Source organism: Neltuma alba, unplaced genomic scaffold (assembly GCF_004799145.2).
Source record: "Neltuma alba isolate B1F8T4 unplaced genomic scaffold, ASM479914v2 tig00011342_pilon, whole genome shotgun sequence".
Classification (NCBI taxonomy): Eukaryota; Viridiplantae; Streptophyta; class Magnoliopsida; order Fabales; family Fabaceae; genus Neltuma; species Neltuma alba.
Window position 1 is genome coordinate 79,065 of NW_021636043.1, and position 17,455 is coordinate 96,519.

At 36.6% G+C, this 17,455-nt stretch overlaps 2 protein-coding genes and 1 pseudogene across 12 annotated transcripts; 2 read left to right on the forward strand and 1 right to left on the reverse strand.

Annotated features, from left to right (window-relative positions):
- The first annotated feature begins 1,022 nt into the window (after positions 1-1,022).
- On the forward strand, positions 1,023-11,913 carry LOC114712254 (digalactosyldiacylglycerol synthase 2, chloroplastic). 11 transcript variants are annotated; one of them, XM_028896745.1, is made up of 8 exons: positions 1,029-1,033; positions 7,056-7,237; positions 7,338-7,376; positions 8,107-8,119; positions 8,212-8,493; positions 9,288-9,554; positions 10,084-10,433; positions 11,175-11,913. In XM_028896745.1, exons 5-8 carry the CDS (start codon positions 8,212-8,214, stop codon positions 11,680-11,682), a joined length of 1,407 nt encoding a protein of 468 aa, XP_028752578.1. In that variant the 5' UTR covers positions 1,029-1,033; positions 7,056-7,237; positions 7,338-7,376; positions 8,107-8,119; the 3' UTR covers positions 11,683-11,913. The 11 variants fall into 11 exon arrangements, with proteins under 11 accessions (XP_028752568.1, XP_028752578.1, XP_028752575.1 ...); XM_028896742.1 differs by lacking the exon at positions 1,029-1,033 and having other exon boundaries at positions 6,940-7,254; XM_028896735.1 differs by having other exon boundaries at positions 1,023-1,033; positions 7,056-7,376; positions 8,107-8,493.
- On the forward strand, positions 1,117-3,542 carry LOC114712255 (CAX-interacting protein 4-like). Its single transcript, XM_028896746.1, has 2 exons — positions 1,117-1,262; positions 2,082-3,542. Exon 2 carries the CDS (start codon positions 2,104-2,106, stop codon positions 3,070-3,072), a length of 969 nt encoding a protein of 322 aa, XP_028752579.1. The 5' UTR covers positions 1,117-1,262; positions 2,082-2,103; the 3' UTR covers positions 3,073-3,542.
- Positions 11,914-13,259: 1,346 nt separating the features above from the next.
- Positions 13,260-16,626, reverse strand: LOC114712250 (protein NRT1/ PTR FAMILY 8.3-like; annotated as a pseudogene).
- Between the last annotated feature and the right edge of the window lie 829 nt (positions 16,627-17,455).

Sequence of the window (17,455 nt, forward strand, 5' to 3'; positions counted from 1 at the left end):
TTTTGATTACATTTTAAATTATATAAAAAATTTTTTTTTTAAAAAAAGTTGGCCAATCAGTCAACCCGTGAGCTAACCCACGACAGAACAAGCTCAAAATAATATTGGCCGGTAGGGGTGTGCATGAGGCCCGCATGCCCAATAAGCCCACCCGAGCCCGCAAGAAAAGCGCCCAGCCCAGCCCAGTAAAAAGCTGCCCAAGCAAAAATGGGCATCTTCGGGCTGGGCTGATTCACGAGCAGGGTAGGCCGCGGGCAGGGTATGCTGCCCTGCCCATTTGGCCCTGCCCGAAAAAATATATAATTATATATATAAGATAATATTATTTTAAGCAATTATCTCTTTTGTTTTGGCCAAAAAAATTAGGTAAAATTAGAAAAAATGAAAGGAACATAAAATTATAATTATATAAAAGAGCTAAATATCAAAATATAAGATTCAATATGCTAAATTACTCCAAGTCAAATTTCTTTCTTTTTCTCTTACATCCAATTTTTTAAAACAAAAAAAAAACCACCTTTCAAATTTTGTGCTTTCACATGATTATAAAAATCTGCCAACTATATGAATAAACTAAGGAATTGAACTACTGATTTAGCTTGACTATTAAATGTTCTAATTATTAAATATTTTTTTTTACCTCCCATAAGAAATTGAAAGTTGAAGAACAAGACTACATAGGCCTTATATATATATATATGAGTGATAGACTCATTCGTGATAATTTTTTTTCTACATATGATATAAGGCATGGTGTCATTACGCTGGGCAGAAAAGCCCGCCCTGCCCAGCCCGTCCTTACCCTGTCCAAAATGGTTAAGGTTTCTACTGGGTAGGGTCGGACAGTGAGCTGCAAAACGCAACCCGCTCATCTTTCAGGCTGGGCATCGGGCAAGAGGTTTGTCCTGCCCAGCCCTGTCCATGTACAGCCCTATTGGCTAGAATAGCCCGTATCTTGGTGGGCATATCTTGGTGGGCAGGCATATTGCCAACCTGTCTCCAACCCGTATCACCAGCTTTATACTTTAGAGCAGTTTTTTTGGGAAAAAGAAGCTTATATATCTTGTTTGGCAGCCTAAGCGGACGAATGTGACAGATCTTCATTCTACCCACACCGTCCTTTTGGCTTCCTCGTCTCAAAGTCTTCCGTTGTCGCCAACTTCCTAACCCTAAGACGCCATCTGCAGCCTGCCGCGAACAACTGAGGGCGATCTGAGCACACCGCCGTCCACACATTCGAAACTCTCAACTCCGATTTTCAGGTGTCCTTTTCTGTTCTTTCCTGCTCCAAGAATTGTTTATTATTCGACTCTCCTATGTTTCATTATGTCGAGGCTTATAGATTTATTGCTCTCTGGGCCTGATATAAAAAGTGTGTTACAAATCGTATTCCCGCGCATATAATTCCTCGCTCGTTATCTGCTAGGGTAAAATCTGGTACCGGTAGAAGTCCAGGATCAATGATGTCTTTTTGTTGGTTTGGTCTAGAGTACTATGGTGATCCTGGCAATTTTTCTCCTAGCTTGGAATTACTACTGTTATTTACTATTTTAATTTGTTTTAGGCGTTTTGTTAGATTTTCCTTGTAATCCTGTTGGGTTTACGTCCATCTCATCACCGTTGCCCTAATTTCTTTTATGAACTCCTCTACTCGTGGGCTTGGCTAATTTTTTAATCATGATTTTAGGTTTCATTTGTTAAAGACATGGTTTTTATTTTTGTCAATTTTTTTGGTGCAATCTGCGACATATTGTTTTCATTTGTTTTCTTTCAGCTTTGGGTTTAGACTTTGGTGATTTCCATGATTAATTGCATATTTGCGTTTGGTTCAGAATGGATAGATGAATTGGTAATTTGAATACCGTTTGTCTAAACTCTTAGTTATGACCTTACCTCCTTGTTCTTGTAGATTCATTCCATGTATTTGTAGTGGAGCTTTTGTTTGTTGTTGCACCCAACCTTATCTTGTGTTTAAGGCCAGGTTCATAAATGAGATATATTTTGGTGTGATTCTGATTGTTTGATTGTTTAGTACTGGATTCTTGTTACATCTCTTAAGAATTGTGGGTTGTTTCTACCAGGGATTAATATCAAAATTACAAGATGCCGGCGACTGCTGGTAGAGTTCGTATGCCTGCAAACAATCGGGTTCACAGTAGTGCAGCCCTTCAGACCCATGGTATATGGCAGAGTGCTATTGGATATGATCCATATGCACCCAATAAGGAAGACAAGAAGGATACTTCTCAGATGACAGCAAATGCGGAACCAGATGCTGAGAATGCATATGCGAACTTCCAAGGACTCCTTGCACTTGCTAAGATATCAAATTCTAGTGTGGATGTGGATCGAGGGGCCTGCAAGAAGTGTGGGCGTGTTGGGCACCTCAGGTTTCAGTGTAAGAACTATGTAAAGGTTAAGGATGATAATGAGGAGAAGGATGCAGAAGCTATGCAAGTCCCAGCATTGATTGCACTGGATAAATTGAAGGGGAGGGCAGCAAAGGTTGAAAGAAGGGCTGCTGAGAGCTCTGATGAGAGTGATGAGGAGGAGGATAGTGAGAGTTCAGACTCTGAGGTAGACTCAGAGATTGAGAGAATTATTGCAGAACGATCTGGGAAGAAAATTAGCAAAAAAGGAGGTTCTTCAAGGAAAAGGAAGGACTCTAATGAAGATGAGTCTGACCCTCGATCTGGCAAGAGGAAGAAGAGAGGGAGATCAAAGAAGAGGCATGGAAAGAGAGAAATTAGTGATTCTGATTCAGATGATTCAGATTTAAGGAGGAGGAAGAGGAGGAGGGAGCACAGGAGGAAGAGAGACAAGTCCTCAGATGAGAACTATGACCGTAAGCATAGAAGAAAGAGTCGGAAGGAGAAGAGGAGAAGGAGAAGCCGTAGATCTGATACTGATTCTGAAACATCTGAGGATTCTGGGGGAAGACATAGACGAAGAACTAGAAAGGCAGAATCATCAACTGATGCTGATTCTAGTGATCTGGATGATTCAAGAATGGGCAGGGATGTGAAGAAATCTGAAAAAAGCCGGAGACGTCATTCCGAAGATTATGAATAGAATAGTAAAGTGTTTACTGTGAACTGTCAAATCTGTCGGCAGACAGTTTCATGGAGTAGTTGAAGTCCATATATGAAACATGATTTTCCTGTGAAATAATTGAGTGCTGTAATCGGATGTGTAATATCATAATTTTATGTTGGGAGTCAAAAATGCATGCAGTGAAGTTCTAGTTTGTAAAGATTGTACTGGTTCAGGGACTAGTATTATAGGTACATCCAGGATTTGGAATGACAGTTCTGGCTTTGCCTGGTTGAGTTGTTGCATAACCATGCATGACTAGCATGGGAGAGGTGCCCTTTAAATCCTTCAGGTTGAGGGTCTCTCTAGGTATTGATCAGATTTAAAAATTAAAAGATGACTGTCTATTGATTCATATTGATTTCGTTGCAGTTATGTTATTGTATGCTAAATGTTCTTCAATGATCTTACTTTGTACTACAAGGCAATAGAAGACACATTCTTGCTCCTGCTATGCCTTTCTGCTGGTTGCTTCTGACTGAAACATAGCTGGAATCTTCTCAAGGGAACATTTGATTATTATCTTCTAGCTAAAAAGTATATTTTAGTGAAACATTTTGCCAGATTAAATCTTTCAATTTGTCAGTGGTGTTGCTGTTGCTCATTGTCCTCTGAAGTATGTTTAATATTTCAGCTGCTATTCAGCCTCACATGTAATTCTCCATCTTTCCCCCTTTCGGTGTTTTCCTGATTTAAAAAAAATAAATAATTAAAAAAAAAAAAAAACTTCGCCGGCAGGTTCTGTGCAGGTTGTTTCTCTAAAGCAAATCGAACAATTGTAGGCTACGGATAGGCATGATTGTGCTTTTGGAACTGTGGATGTAATTTTTATTTATGAATGCGTTGGTCAGTTGTATGTGGGATTGATTTTTCTTCTTACAAGTGATTCAGAGAGTGCTGAAGTTCACTTGTCACTTGTATGGGTTGGGAAAGATCTTAAAGGTCCAATACTTGACGAAGAGGAGTTGCTTGAGTAAGGCGATTGAGTGGGATTGTTGACTTGTAATTCTTTAAAAGTAGTTGCGTGTTGCATGGTGAACGTGTATTCTTAGACTCTATGTAGAAGTGATTTAAATTTGTCATAATGATTCAGCAGATGGAGAAATTAAGGTCCTCAAGCTGTGATAAGCGCGTCAGACACTGGAAAATATCATCTGGCTTATGAATGGGGAAGTTCTATAGCAAGTTATATTAGAGAATAGAAAGAAATTTAAACCCATCTGATTATATTGCTGGAAAGCTGGTTTGTTTGTAGAAATTATTTTCATTATATTCTTGAAAAATTATGATTTTTTAAGGAAAAATTCTAATTAAATTCAGCTGAAATATTTAAATTCAAATTGAGACTTATATTTTTAACAAATTTCTAATCAGGACATGAGATCTAATTAGGGATTGGTGAATATTGTTAAATGATTATAATGTCTCTCTTTAGTTAAAAATGAAAATTGATTATTTTATTCCTTTAAAGTAGTTCATCATCGCTTATTATTAATATTTAGACAAAAAATATAAATAATTTTGCAGTGTTTGAAATTTCAATTTTCCTTTTTAATTAAAGAAATTCAGGATTCTTAAATCTCATGGCCTAATTAGGAATTGATTTAAAATGTAGGTCTAAATCTGAATTTAGGTATTTCGAATATATTTAATTCGGATTTTTTTTTTAAATCCCTCTAATTCATAAAGGAGCTTTTTTTATTACTTTTGCTCCCATCTTGGAGAAGACACAGAAGAGGCTTTCAAGTTGAAAGAGGAATTACCTAAGCATGGCAGGGAGGGCCGCTCTTATCAAGTCTGATATTTCAATGCTTCTCTCATACCAGATGCAAACCCTGCTTCTTCCAAAATATCTCCTAAAAGAGATTGACAAAAGAAGTACAGACTTTTCGTGGGGAGATAGTGACGAGACCAAAAAAATTCATCTTATCTTTTGGGACTAGGTTACCATGGATAAGAAGGAATGTGGCTTGGGTATCAAGGATTTAACTAAACAGAATGAAGCCTTTATCATGAAATTGTACTGGAATCTCCTTTGCAATAAAGAAGCACTTGGGTCAAGGTGCTCAAAGCTAAGTACAAATGTGGAGACAAACCTATGCCAATGGTGATTAAAAAAAGTAGAATTCCTCTTTCACTTGGAGAAGCATCTATAAGGCTTGGAGAAAGTTCAAAGAAGGCCCGGGAGTGAAAATAGGGAATAGAGTCTCAACTTTCTTTTGGTACGACAACTTGTCAGAAATGAACAGACTCTTGATTGAGTTGATTAGTTGACTATGTAGAGACTGGAGGTTAATGGAACACTAATAGATTGAGTCTTTGGTTCCATCCTTAGGTTGTTGAGCGTATCACACATGCATATCACACATGCACATCCACCCCGAGAGGAGAGAAGAGAGGATAAATACTTTTGAAAATCAGCCAATGATGGCCTCTTTTCTATCAAATCTGCATATCTTTTTCTTTCTGCAAGTAGCCAGGACAGGATTGACAATACTTGGAAGATGCTATGGAGATGGAGAGTGCCAGAGAAAATCAAATCCTTTGTGTGGTTGTTTACTCATGATTAAATACACACTACACAACTTTGTGTTAGATGGGGTATTTCTCATGATGCATCATGCCCTTTTGGATGTGATGAAGTAGAAGACTCAATGCACCTGCTGAGAGACTGTATGAACGAGAAGGCATGCTAGATGTCTGTAGTTGCACCAAACTTGAGGAACCAGTTCTTCTCCCAACAAGGGGGGAATGGCTTAACTAGAATCTACCAACTGAAGCAGGACAAGAACACACTAAGAGAGTAGGATGGGATATGCTGTTTGGATACATATGTTGGGACATCTAGACTTCTAGATGTAACAAACTCTTTGGAGTAGAAACAAGTTTACTTTATCATAATGCAAACAACAGCCTCTTCAGAGTAGTTGCAGACCAAGAGCTTCTGAGGAGAAGCAACTTGTACAATGCTGCCCAAATAGAAGAAGAAGTGACGGTGCCCATTCCGAATAATGCAATAAGACTAAAAGTGGACGGCTCTATTATTGAAGGAGGAAAGAGTGGATGCGAAGGAGTGCTTAAAGATAAAAATGATAGATGGATATGTGGTTTTAACTACAAGATTACCACGATGCCTCCGGCTATAGCTGAAGCAATTATTCATGGTCTTAACCTATGCTGGTATAGAAACTATAAGAATGTTTGTCTACTTTGATTGTCTTGATGTTATTAATTATTTGCATAGGAGTCGTGATCCTACACATTCTTTTAGAGACCTTGTTGATGAAGCTAAATTACTTTTGTATAAGAATTGGCTGGTGACGATCTACTGCACTCATAGAGAAAATAATTCTATGGCAGTGATCACCTTGTCAAGTTATCGCATAGAATAGAAGGAAATTATTGCATCTTTGATTACATATTTACATCCCATCTTTCTTAATGAGAGATGGATAATGATGAAAGAGGCTCTCCTTTTCTACTTTTTTGTGATTAATGAATACACAGTTTCAATTCAAAAAAAAAAAATTAAATATACTATTGTATCCTTAAACAACTGCATCAAAGAGCACGCCTCCAATGGAAAATAATAAATGGTCAGCAATCAACATGTCCCTACATTATCACTTCCATTAATGTAATTATTTTTCTGTTAAAATCTCATGTTCATCAATCTTGCTGTTTTCTTCCGTTTAATTTTTCATATTAAAAAATAATAACTTTTTATGATTGTTTGGGGTCAAATTATGTTAATATAACTCCTAAATTCGGAAGGAAAAAAAAAATTATTGCGCTTTCCCCCAAATGCCACGGGATGATCCTGTTGAGTTTTCTAAACATTGTGACTATATTGAACTGAACTTAAGTGTAATTTTCCCCCGAAATTCCTTCATCTCATACTTGGCGGTTGGCAGCGCAGGCAGTTTTGGTTGATCCAAAGTCGTCCAATAGGCGAAAACCAGACGGAAGCAAGCCATGGAAAAGCCGGGGAATGCTGTCGGAGACAAAACGACGTCGTCTTAACTCTTCAAACTTGTCCAATAATCAATTGTTGTCAGCGGAGTTTTCAGAGACCAAGGGACGAGACGACCTTAACTCCTTCAGAACTACGTAAAGAAGAAATCATACATTCTCTCTCCGTGAAGTTTCGTTCGTCCCTTTGTTCCCACCCATCACGCTCTTTCCTATGTGCTCTAATTTCCTCAATCTTTTCACTTTCAACTTCCTTTCCTTTCTTGAATTAGATCGTCTGGATCGATCAAGTTCTTGCTGACCTCCCCGAGGTAAAGTTCTAATCTGTTATTAATTTTTCTATGGTGCTGAAACCTTTTTGGGCAATTAAGAAGAGGGTTTTAGTAGGATACATCCAATGTGTGCGTGTTCGCATGTATAAGAGATTTACATGTTTGGATGGTCTTTCTGATTTCTTTCAAGAACAAAAATGCTTCATTTCCTTGCCAAAGAAAAATGGTTCGTTTGTGAAATAAGGAAGGATAGGGGGTATTTTATGCTGAATCGGTTGCTGATTTTGCTGGAGTTTGGTGCATTTATGAGAAGCTGAGGTGACTGGCGATTTCTCTTATGAGTCTCTGAAAGGAAAGATAGTGTTTGGTTTCTATATGTTGCTATTTGGATTTACGTGGAATGCTCTTGACTATCACTGGAAAGAGATAGTTCTTTTTTTTTTTTCCTGTTTTTTTCTTATGCAAGATGATAGTCGAAGAGAATTGTGGTTGATGCCCATGCCTTCTGTACCTAATTCTTTTTTTTACCAACATTTCTTAGGCCCCTTTATTTGTGAAGCTGACAAACTTGCTGTCAAGTATCAATTAATTTGTCGAGCACTAATCATTTTACTACTTTTCACGGAGAGCTGATACTCCATACTTTTATGCTTGACTTATTCATTGGGTCTACTCAGGCCATTTTTAAAATAAATTTGCTTGAGTGATCATTTTATATTCGCATGATTTTCAGCTAATGTTTTTTTTTCTTATTTTTTGCTGCCATTAGGCGTGGTCATCTGGTAATACTCTAGAGCTGCATTTTATAGCTGCTTTTCATCTGCAAGCGAGGTCATAAGTGTGATGAGATTTTATGATTAAAACTGATAACCAGATGGATAGGAAACAACATATTGCTATTTTCACAACTGCCAGCCTTCCATGGTTGACGGGAACTGCTGTGAATCCTCTGTTTCGTGCTGCATATCTTGCCAAAGATGGGAAAAGAGATATAACTTTGGTGATCCCTTGGTTATCTTTAGAAGATCAAGTTCTTGTCTATCCCAACAACATTACATTTGGTTCACCCTTGGACCAAGAGCATTATGTCCGGCAGTGGCTTGAGGAGAGGGTTGGATTCACGTCTAATTTCAATATAAAGTTTTATCCTTCAAAGGTGATGATGACTCTAACTACTTTTACATTTTACAGAGATAGTTGCAATGGCAGCCCCCACCCCAACAAGCGCGCAAAGGAAAAAAAACACATGTACATGAACATACGCAAATAAAGGACTGTGGTTCATTCTTTGAAATCATGATTGATAAATATTATGTTTTACTTGAATTGTTAACAAGGTTTTCTATTGGAAATTATGGTGGGTTTAGGGTTATTACTGTATATTGATTCATTGGAGTGTTACTGTTATAAGTTATACGATTTCTCATCAAAAGTTTTTGGTTAATATCCACTAATTTGGTCTTATAGTCTGAATCTTGAACCATCCATCAGTTTGTGAAGTTTTGTTATTGTTTCTTTGTATTTACTCCCTCCGGTCCGATATATAAGCTTCAAATTTGGGAATGAGTGTGGTCCATTTTAGAAGCTTCAATTTAGGGTTTGTCTTAACATTTAATGCATTTTTCCAATTTTGTCCTTAATTATTGATCTCTCTCCTTTGACACACAATCTCTTATCACATTTCCCCACACAATCTCTTTCATCATTTCTCTCATTTATCATAAGGGCATATTTGGAAACAAAAGTATATTTCCATCCTATTTATTGCTTTTAACTAATTTTAACTAATTGTTTGTTATCCATGAATTAGTTTTTTGAAGCTTATAATAAGGACCGGAAGGAGTATTATTTACTTGCAATCATGTTTGAACTGAAACTGTGTTTTTCTACGATCCTAGCATCAATTTCTCATGTATGTTGAATTAAATTATGATATAACTAGACATGCAGTTTTCTAGAGATAAAAGGAGCATTCTTGGTGTTGGAGATATTTCAGAAATCATCCCCGAAAAAGAAGCAGATATTGCTGTTTTGGAGGAGCCAGAGCACCTAACATGGTATCACCATGGTAAAAGTTGGAAAGCTAAATTTCAGCTAGTTGTAGGAATTATTCACACTAACTATCTGGAATATGTGAAGAGAGAGAAGAATGGAAGGATGATCTCCTTTTTGGTGAAATATATGAACGATTGGGTTGTTGGTATATATTGTCACAAGGTTTGTCCTCATATCCATATTTGACCTTTATTTATTTTTTTCATTAGCATTTTTGTCTTTACTTGCAATTGAAAATTGTTACTTCTCAAAATCTGGGTTAGCCAAGGTGGTTGAAATGGTAATCTTGTCATTGACATTGCTAATAAATAGCTTAGCATCCCATTACTATTAGGCAGTAAATCAAGGTATTTTGAAAAGAAAAAATTATCATTGTGGTTCTAAAGGTATCTATGAGTTTGGATGCTTGGAAAGCAGCTTTGTTTTCTTTTGGGATTTGTATGATTCTTATTTGTATCAACCTGTTTATTATTTCTTTCGATCTCTCTCTGGTTGCCAATGGGTGTGGTTTAGATGAAAATAAAAGCAAAAGAAGTGTTAAATAATATGAAGGGTATTTTAGTGATTTGACTTGTTAGATAATATGTTGCTTATTGAAATGGGGCTAAATAGTTCACGGGGGGCCATAGTAAGTTTCTTTGTAGAATGAGGAGGACATTGCAATAGGATCTAATTAACCTTATAACTGCAGGTAATTAGACTATCTGCTGCTACCCAGGACTACTCTGGTTCCATTGTCTGTAATGTTCATGGAGTAAATCCCAAATTCCTTGCAATCGGAAAGAAAAAGATAGAGCAACAACAGAAAGGAGATCAAGCCTTTACCAAAGGTGCCTACTACATCGGGAAGATGGTATGGAGCAAAGGATACAAGGAGCTGCTTAAACTTCTTCGCAACCACCAGAAGGAATTAGCTGGGCTTGAAGTTGATTTATTTGGCAGTGGAGAGGACTCAGATGCAGTTCGACAAGCTGCAGAGAAGTTGGAACTAGCAGTTAGAGTTCACCCAGCGTGTGATCATGCTGATCCTCAATTTCACGAGTAAGCTTCGTACTGATTTGCTCATTTTTTATGCCAATTGAAAACTTGAATCTCGTCTCAATCAGATGATGGATAAAAGATGAATTTGGTTATTTAGTATTAAGAGTTCCTCTTGTGCATAAGTTGAAAAAAGTAAATTTTTTTTTTATACTGTTGGAAAAGTAATTTTGACTCAATTTAAATTTGATATATCCTATATTGACATATAGTATCTAAGCATTAATGGTAGGGCATCAAACAGTATACCAACCTGAAACTAATAAGATCTTGATCAACCTGATTTTATGCTATGTCCTTTTTAGGAATATGGAAATATGTTAACAACATGAAATATTATCTAATTATGCATATAAATGCATCTATAAAATCATTTGGGTATTTGTTGGAAATAACCAACTTTGGCCAACCTTGTCCTTTCACCTGCTATTGGTAGAAATTGATCTCACTTTAGTTATGTATGCTTATCAAGGACTGAAGGTCCTATTAATGGACGCTTCCTTACTGTGATGAGAACCTAAGCACAGTCATCAATAATCAGCTAATGTTTAGCAAACTGGCATCATAAAGTACTTCAAGTTGGAAAAATAACCAATTAACGAACTTTTTCTTTAATTTTCCTAAATTTGTCTTCTCTGAATATTTCTGTGAATGTTCTCGAATTAACCTATATCAAATGGAAGGCCTGGAGAATGTTCTGCCTGGAATATGTACTTATCAATTATTTTTGTTCCTGTGTGCCAGCTACAAGTTGTTTCTTAATCCTAGCTCAACAGATGTGGTTTGCACAACAACTGCTGAAGCTTTGGCTATGGGCAAGGTTGTTGTATGTGCCAATCATCCCTCAAATGAGTTCTTCAAGCAGTTCCCAAATTGTTGGACATATGACAATGATAAAGGATTTGTTAGAGCCACACTAAAAGCACTGAATGAAGAGCCTGTTCAGCTTACCGATGCTCATAGACATGAGCTTTCATGGGAGGCTGCCACCGAACGTTTTCTCAAGGCTGCTGAACTGGACAAGCCACTTGTGAAACAATTGTCGAGAAGTACATCGAATAACTACCTGTCTACATCATTAAATGTGCAGCAGAGAGTGGAGGATGTATCTACATATATACATCATATTGCTTCTGGGTTTGAAGCATCTAGAAGACTATTTGGTGCAATTCCAGGTAGCCTGCAACCAGATGAACAGCTATGCAAGGACCTTGGGTTAGCTACTTCTGGGAATCAAGGGTCAAGAAAATGATTTCAGACGCTGTGATTTTATTTTTTTCTGGGGTGAGATTTCTTGCTTATTCTGGTCTCAAGGTCTTACCAATAAAGGTTAGGTCTAACGAAAAGAGCTAGTCTCTCATAACATAATAAATTAAGGTTCTAATCCCTATTGGAAGATGTGCCTATGTTTAATGCCTGACAGTATCTCGATTATGATTGCCTCTAATAGAAAGATACATATACTTTAGGTGGGAAAAAAAAACACCCTTAGATTTTATGGCTTTGATCTTCTTTTATCCTTGCGGGTTATTTCAAACTACCAAAAAGAAAAAGCCTACTACTTTAAAATGAATTATATTTCTAAATTTTCCTTGATAGAAAAATGTTAGTTCCAAATATAAAACATAATTCACTTTTTCTACTCTATTTATCATTTTTTTCCTCAAATTAATTTATTTAACTTATAAACTGATATATAATTCATATAATATAATGTTATACAGAGTTGTTTTAAAAAACTTATTTTACATTTATTATAATTAATTAATTAATTTTCTCAATGAGACTATAAATAGGATCTCATTCATAATATAAGAAGTTGGTTAGAAGAAAATTTGGTCTAAAATATAAGAAGTTAACAGATAACTAATGATGGTTTTTAACTTTCAACCCTTATTATAAGGACAAAGTTTTAAATGTAGGAGAGGTGAGAGAGAATTTTCTAATCACATTTTTTAATAAAGGTACACTAGGGAAATAACTTTTATCAATTTGAAACAAATTTAATGACTTAACTAGCAGCCTGTTTAGTTGAATTACGTAAATAATAATTATTATATGTAACCTCGATGCAAAAGTCTGATTCAATTATTTAATTGTTTCTGTAGTATAAAAAAAATTAAAAGATATCTTGATTCCCTTAAAATAATTCGGTTAGATCATATGAATAGGGATTAGAGGATGGAAAAAAATACACGATTACCCTTAAAAAAAATAGACACTACTCCATTTGCTCTGCTATCATTCTGATTCCCACATGCTTCACCTTGAAAGCACCGCCGCCACCATTGAACTCTATTCCCAACATCTTTGTCCTACTTCTCCACCTACTCATGTCTCTTTTGATAGGCTCAAGTCTCACGATTGGGTACAGGGATCATGACACTTGACCCTTATGATATTCCCCAGTAAGAGACTGCAGATAACTGTGTTAATGTTTCCCTGTAAGTCATCATTGTTGTTCTTTGTTTCCGGTAATGAGAGTTGTCATGAGGATCTGATCAATCTCGTTTATTGAACACAAGAATCACTAAAACTAGAATTAATTTACCTACTTCAAAAGTTGCTTTTGTTTACCATCCGATAAAAGTGGTACTTGTTCTTGCATTTATGAATAAGAAGGCGAACATATTTTTGTTTACAATGATTCACGTGTTTGTGTGTGTTCATTTGTTTATTCAATGAACAGAGGACGATTGATATGCATGTTCATTGACTTATTCAAGGAACAAAGAGTTAATCCATCTCTTCATTTTTAATGAACAACGAATTAAATAGACTATCATCTCTCCCAAGTAAATTTTGTCAAAGAATATTTTCAACCAGACATATAATGAAGATTTACCTTTATCTATATGAATTTGTTACATCATTGCTGAGTATCTTGAACTCACAAACATACCAATCATAACCATGACAGGAAGTTATCAGAATTCAGAAATATACGTTCAATCCTAACCTGCCATATCTTTATTAACATAATATAACAAGATCTCTGTATAATACAAATGACACAAACCTCAAGAGACCTTATGCTTGTACCTTGTGGCACAGACTAAGTAAATCAACAAATTTAAGAGGCTAATTCCAGCTAAAAGACAGAAAAAGTAATGGAGATGACCTTCATTCAAGTTATCAGGAATCCATCCAGCCTGTCCTCCTTGTGTAGTCAAGTAAGATACTATGGTAATAATGAAGGAGCTCAGGTAATTTCCCAAGGAAGTAGTCAGTAATGACAGGGCACTGCATAAACTCCTCATCGCATCTGGAGATTGATCATAGAAGAACTCAAGCTGCCCAATGAATGTGAATACCTCTGCTGCACCAAACAAGAAGTACTGAGGGATTTGCCAAAAGATGCTAAGGGGCACGGCAACAGCTTTATCAATGAGGCTAAACTCTCTTGCAAGTTGCAGCCGCTTAATCTCCACAAGAGCAGCCGCTAACATGCAGAGAATTGATAGAAAAAGGCCAATTCCCATCCTTTGCAACTCTGAGAAGCCCTTTTCCTTGCCTGTAAATCTCCTTGCAATTGGAACAATTAACCTGTCAGATGGGGACCCAGAAAATAACACTCAAGACATCGAAAGTTGAGAGGGAGGCTGCAGGAATGGTGAATGAATTAATACTTCTGTCCATCATTGTTCCTTGTTCCACAAACATTGTTGACATCTGAGCATACACAGCAGAGAAAACAATTCCGGTAGCCCAAATAGGAAACATGCGGACCAAGATTTTCAATTCCTCCACCTGGTTCACGCTACAGAGTTTCCATGGATTTGAATAGTCGCCTTTCTTGCGCTCAATATCAGAAACTAAAGCTGCTTTATCAAGGCACCTTCAGTGAAAACAAAAAGTTGAAAATCTTAATCAGAGTCTGAACGCTAATTCCTTCTCATTCGTCCAAAATTATTTATAGCGCCCCCCCCCCCAAAAAAAAAAAAGGAGAAAAAAAAAATACAACTGAAGTGCCTTCACATCAACCAATTTCACTGCAACATTTAAGTACATGAAAAGTGAAATAAAATGCAAGTATAATAAATCATCTTGTCCGCATAGTTCTTGAAAACTAGATAATTTATTCATAAAATCTTATCCAATGACCATTTATGATTTTATGGGTTATCAAGTCAATAAATGATTTCCTCCATTATTTTCCGCGTGTTTAGCTAAGTAACATTACTAGCCTGTAACAGGTTAGTCAGAGTCAACATAGAAGGCTCTTCCTACACCACTAGAGTAGAGCTAACATTTATCATCTCACGCAAAGTAATTGATTTCCTTCTTTGCATAACAAATTATAATTCACATGCAAAGGGAGAGTCAGCAAGCATCCTAAAATACTGCTTTTACAATATTTGAGATAATAAAATGAGGCCCAAAAATATGAGGAACATGACAGGAAGCTCAGAAAAAATTACGTTAGTTCATCACTATGTTCCAGTTTCCTACTTGCTTCGATTGCAGAGCTCTTATCTGGTGTCTGATAAAGGAGGCTACTATCTACCGGGAAATCCAGATTCCGTTTCCTGAAAGATGCTACCACAACTTGGCACATTCTTGTAATAGGGCTTCCCCCTGGTTTCTGGAACCTGTAGAGGGGTGTGCCTAAAAAAAAGGTAACAATAGCTAAGCCCATAAATAAAGAGGGAATACCAAATCCAAGACCCCAACCAGCATTGTCCTGAATCCATACAATTAAAGTGCTTGATACAAGAGAGCCAATGTTGATAGAAAAGTAAAACCAGTTGAAAAAGGATCCCTTCTTAATCCTTTCCTTGGGATCAGTATCATCAAACTGATCTGCCCCAAAAGATGACACACATGGCTTGATTCCACCAGTCCCAAGTGAAATTAGGTAGAGGCCAGTGAAGAACACAGCATATTGTGCAGCTGTAGCTGATGGACAGAGAGAATTAACACAATCTGTGGGCTTTAATGCTGGAACAGATGCAGAAACAGTCAATGTGCACATTCCCTGCAGGAAAAAACCTCGTCAGCTATTTAAACATTCGAAGGAAATTAAATAATCTCGTTTACAACAAAATGAAAAGGAAGCCCTGATGATTAAATATATTTACAAAGAAATAAATCGTCGAGAAAACAACAATTGTCCAGTATCTTCCCCAGTAAGAATCTGCAAGGAAAGCTCCGACAAGAGGGGTAAGATAGCATGTTCCTTGCCAGGTAGTGACATTTCTTGCAGCAGAGACATGTCCTTCATGTAGCGTTCTGGTAAGATAGGTAACAAGATTTTTTGCGATGCCATAATAAGCTAATCGTTCACAACACTCATTGCCTGTAATTCATATTACATCACCATGTTATGAGCAGTATATACTGTTTAATATGCGTAAGCACCACTACCTTACCTAAAATAAATGGACAAGCTTTCCAATTGCCAGTATTCTGCTTAAGAACAGGCTTCCCCTTAATGTCAACCGAGCCGTCCCCTGTGTATTGCCTGCTTCGTCCATCCTTCAGATGTAACAATACAACAGAGCAACAGATGGCTTTCCTTTTAGGGGTTCGAAAGGAAAAGAATGGCACCAACTATGGAAAAACCATATATCTTGCAAAACAACATCCTATCTTTGAGTATCGGAGGGAAGGGAATATGGAAAAACGCATAAACGATGAACCACTAGATAAAAATTTTACATGCCAAAGCATTGCGGTTTATATTGCCAGTATGTCAGGCACCAGTTGTCCCGGGTAATAGATATTTTTTAACCAAAAGAACTAGTAAATAAATTCATTCTCTAGCCTCTATTGAAATGTTCAAATACTGTCACCGAGATGAAAAATGATTACCATCAATTCTTCATATATAAAATCCTGGCCTCCATTGGAGGATTCCGGACCGGTCGTCATCCCACCAATTAGAATGAACAGTGATGAAAAGACCGCCTAATTCTGCAAAAGTAGATCAAGATATCATGAAGATGTTTAAACTCAACATTGGTTTTTCTTCCCATCCTCATATAAAGTGCTGAGTTATCCACTGGTTCATAAAATGAATTTTATAAGTGGAGAAGTTTCGCTTTTCTACCAGATAATCAAGACTAGACACAGATGGTTGACTAAATATTACCGCAACAACAAAAGCAAAATGCTTGATCTTTACAATAGGCCTTTGCAAATACAATCCGGTAATAAACCCCGCATTTCTGAAACTAAATGAAGCTGTTTCATTAAACACTCTCTCAGTTCAATCAAGTTATGCAGCTAATTTAAAATATCCAACTGCAAATCAAGATATGGAGAGGGAGCTATCATCATCAATGGAACCCATACCTTCTTCAGAAGCCTCCCCTTTCTTGGGTTTTGCAATAGACAAGAAAAGGCAAAAACAGTGAACTGGATATTCGATGATTGACCAAACTAAAGAAAGATAGATATTTGATGAATGCCTGAATATACGGCCCAAACAACTCGGACGGATGATGGCTGGGGATGTTGATAAGGGAGAATTACAATGAGGTCCAAAAAAACAATTAAAAAAATAAGTCGCACAAATTGTCATTTTTACTAAAAAAACTGTTTATTATAAACTTTGAGGTTGTTATTAGAACCTTTTGATAATTATTTTTCTTTTGTAAGACTTAATTGTAATTTTCTGTATTGATAATCAGAAGTTCATGCATAAACAAATTGATTGTTTAACTCCTATACTTCCCATCAATTTTTAAATTAATATCCATAATTTTTTTTTATCCAAATCAATTTTTATAAAATGATTTTGTCATAAAAGTAGTTCGCATGTTGGACAGCGGTGCAGGCAACGTTTTCAGATTTAGAAACCACATTTTTCATACAAAGAAACCACAATCCACTTCTCATATACTCTGAAACTACTCTCTCTAATATTGTTCGCATACTCTCCCCCCCTCTCATTCAAACATTGGATCACAAGCCAAGCCAGAAGAGAGAGGCTATTAATACCAAAACAAGAAACGAGTAATGATACTCAGTTAGCTTCTAAACAAAGAGAGGCCTCCAGTCCAGTGCTATGATGAAATATA